This window comes from Terrapene carolina, unplaced genomic scaffold, assembly GCF_002925995.2.
Source record: "Terrapene carolina triunguis isolate 2854851 unplaced genomic scaffold, T_m_triunguis-2.0 Scaffold449, whole genome shotgun sequence".
Taxonomy (NCBI): Eukaryota; Metazoa; Chordata; order Testudines; family Emydidae; genus Terrapene; species Terrapene triunguis.
Genome location: NW_020664800.1, coordinates 514,619 through 516,923, shown reverse-complemented (window position 1 = coordinate 516,923; position 2,305 = coordinate 514,619). Strand labels below are relative to the sequence as shown.

The window sequence follows — 2,305 nt, the reverse complement described above, 5'->3', positions numbered from 1 at the left end:
GGGCCCATCTGTGAGATGGACACCTCCTCACTAGGACTGGCCTGAGACCCAGCCAGGCTGCTGACCAGTCAGCCCACAGGAAGGGGTGACACAGACAGCCAAACTCTTCCCCAGCAAGGCCCTGCTGGAGGCTTCTGTGGACCTCCCTGATCGAAGCAGGGGCTTTGCAGCTTCTGCCTTTCAGTGGCCAGCTCGGCTCAGGAGTTCCGATGAGGGGCATATGGCTCTGGCCCAGGAACCCATTTCGCACAGGGGCTGGGGGGTGGGAGCAGAGGGTCTGAATCTGCAGCGCTGCCCCCTCCCAGGGGAGAGACCAGAACCCACAACAGAGAGATGAGGAATAATGTGGCTTGAGGGAATCAGTATCCCCACGAGGTGTCACAAGCATCAGCCCCGTGTTTACACAGAGAAGGGCCGAGGGTTTGCCCAGACAAGACTGGCTCAGCCTGTACTCCTAGCCCCACCTTTGCTGAGCACTGCCCACATCTTACTCCTCACTAGACTTGGGCTTGGCTGGACCTTGGGGCTGGGGTGTGAGGCCAAGTCAGGGCTGGGATTTGGATCCATGATCCCAAACTCCACTGAGCTGTTCCGGGGAGATTTCAAATCCATAGGGTGGAAATCTCCCTGGATCATCTGACCTCTCGAGACGGCCACTGTCTTGCGTCAGATAGTTACCTCCCCCTCCCAATGGCCCACGTGCCCAAAGCCTTTGTGAGGAAGCAAGTGAGAAGCGACAGGCTGGTGTTTTACGTCTCGGTTTTACTCGGGAGGGGCTGTTATACACAGAAGCACTAGCCCAGTGGCGCACGAGGCTACAGAGCAGAGACTGCTACATCTATGCGGGAGGATCTGGGCCGGCAGGTCAGCATGTCGCTTTCTCTCTGAAGGAAACCTGGAACGGTGTCTCGCAACCTCCGCCTGGAAGGGAGGAGAAAGGAAATGCTGCTTAGACATCAGTGACCTTCCCAATGCTTACCCCAGGACTTGTAGCATAGCCAGCAGCCTCTCCCATAGCTGCTTAGCCCAGGCCAGGACTTAGGGAGACCCTGGGTGGTGACACAGAGCCAGAAAGACCCACGAGGTCTGTCAGTGTCCAACAACCCTGAATTCCTTTCTATTCATTACAGCCCTGTCCTGTCTCTGCCACCAGGGACCCCATGCTCCCTTTAACGAGGGGTGAGCCATATTTTTGGTGAGCTCCAATTTGGGCCAGAGCAAAAAAATTCCTTGTAAGTCACTGTGAGATCCCTGCATGAGAGTGTAATGGCTGGCAGTGTTTGACACATCCAACACTGGAAGCAGGTGCTGCTCCTGCTGGGAAAGGGTTAATTGGGTTCTACTGACTCTGAGGAGGGTGATTCATTACCCCACCCAGAAATAAGGGAGGTGGGTGTGGTTCTCTAGAGAGAGGATCTAGGGTGAGGGCTGAACAGTCCTGAGGGAGGAACTGAAGGAGCAGCCCAGGCTGGGGAGCAGGTTGAGATGAACTTTATGTTCATGTCAGTGTTCAGAGGGGCAGAGCCTGTGGGCAATGTCTCAAGCAGGCTGGGAATGGCACTCGCTCAGAGAGAGCCTCTCTAAAGTGACACTCTGTATAAACACCTCTGTCGTGCTCTCCAGACTGGAACAGTGGAAGAGAAGCCACACCCCTCTGGAGAAGCGATCCTACTCACCTATGCAGCATCCGTCATGCATTTGTCTGGGGAGAGAAGTACAAACAGAGATCAGCTGACATGGGCACCTGCCTTTGGAGAGACCCACTGGACAGAACCCATGGGGGGAACCCAGCATGAGAGCCTCTGCTTAGTGCTTCCCTGGGCTGTTAGCCAGGTGCAGGAAAGCCCAGCAAGGTGTGCAGTTCCTTCTTGCTCATTTGCTGCTGGTTATAGCAGATCCAGCCCCACCAACCTTGGGAGCTGGTGTGGGGCTACCCGGCTTCCCACACACCTCAGGTGAGTTGTGGGGCAGAAAGCAGAGAGCCTTCCCCCGCCCCTCCCCCGCCCCGAGGAAGGGCTGTTAGAACAGAGAAAGCCGGTCCAACAGCACTTCCCGCGAGGGAGCACTGCTGTCAAGGACCAGCTGTCATAGACACTGGTACGTGCAGCAGGCAGGTGACATTTGTTTAAAGGTGTGTTGAGGGAGCCTCTTCTGTTCCCATTAAAAAGAGACAAACACAATTTGAGGCACAATTAAATGTCCCTGCTCAATGCAGGATTGGAATAGCAGAGAGCTGCAGGTTGGGACGGAGGGGCATCGGCTGAGCTGGGCAGGGTTCAGGGCTGGCCTAGCAGGGGGTCGGGAC

At 56.0% G+C, this 2,305-nt stretch overlaps 1 protein-coding gene across 1 annotated transcript in view; it reads right to left on the bottom strand.

Annotated features, from left to right (window-relative positions):
* Positions 1-742: 742 nt before the first annotated feature.
* LOC112124622 (lipocalin-like) overlaps positions 743-2,305 on the bottom strand; it is an 8,642-nt gene continuing 7,079 nt past the window's right edge. The window contains exons 6-7 of the mRNA XM_026658496.2: positions 1,677-1,702; positions 743-921 (exon numbers count right to left, since the gene is read on the bottom strand). Coding sequence (XP_026514281.1) covers positions 1,677-1,702 — 26 coding nt within the window. The 3' untranslated portion in view covers positions 743-921. The remainder of the gene's footprint in view (positions 922-1,676; positions 1,703-2,305) is intronic.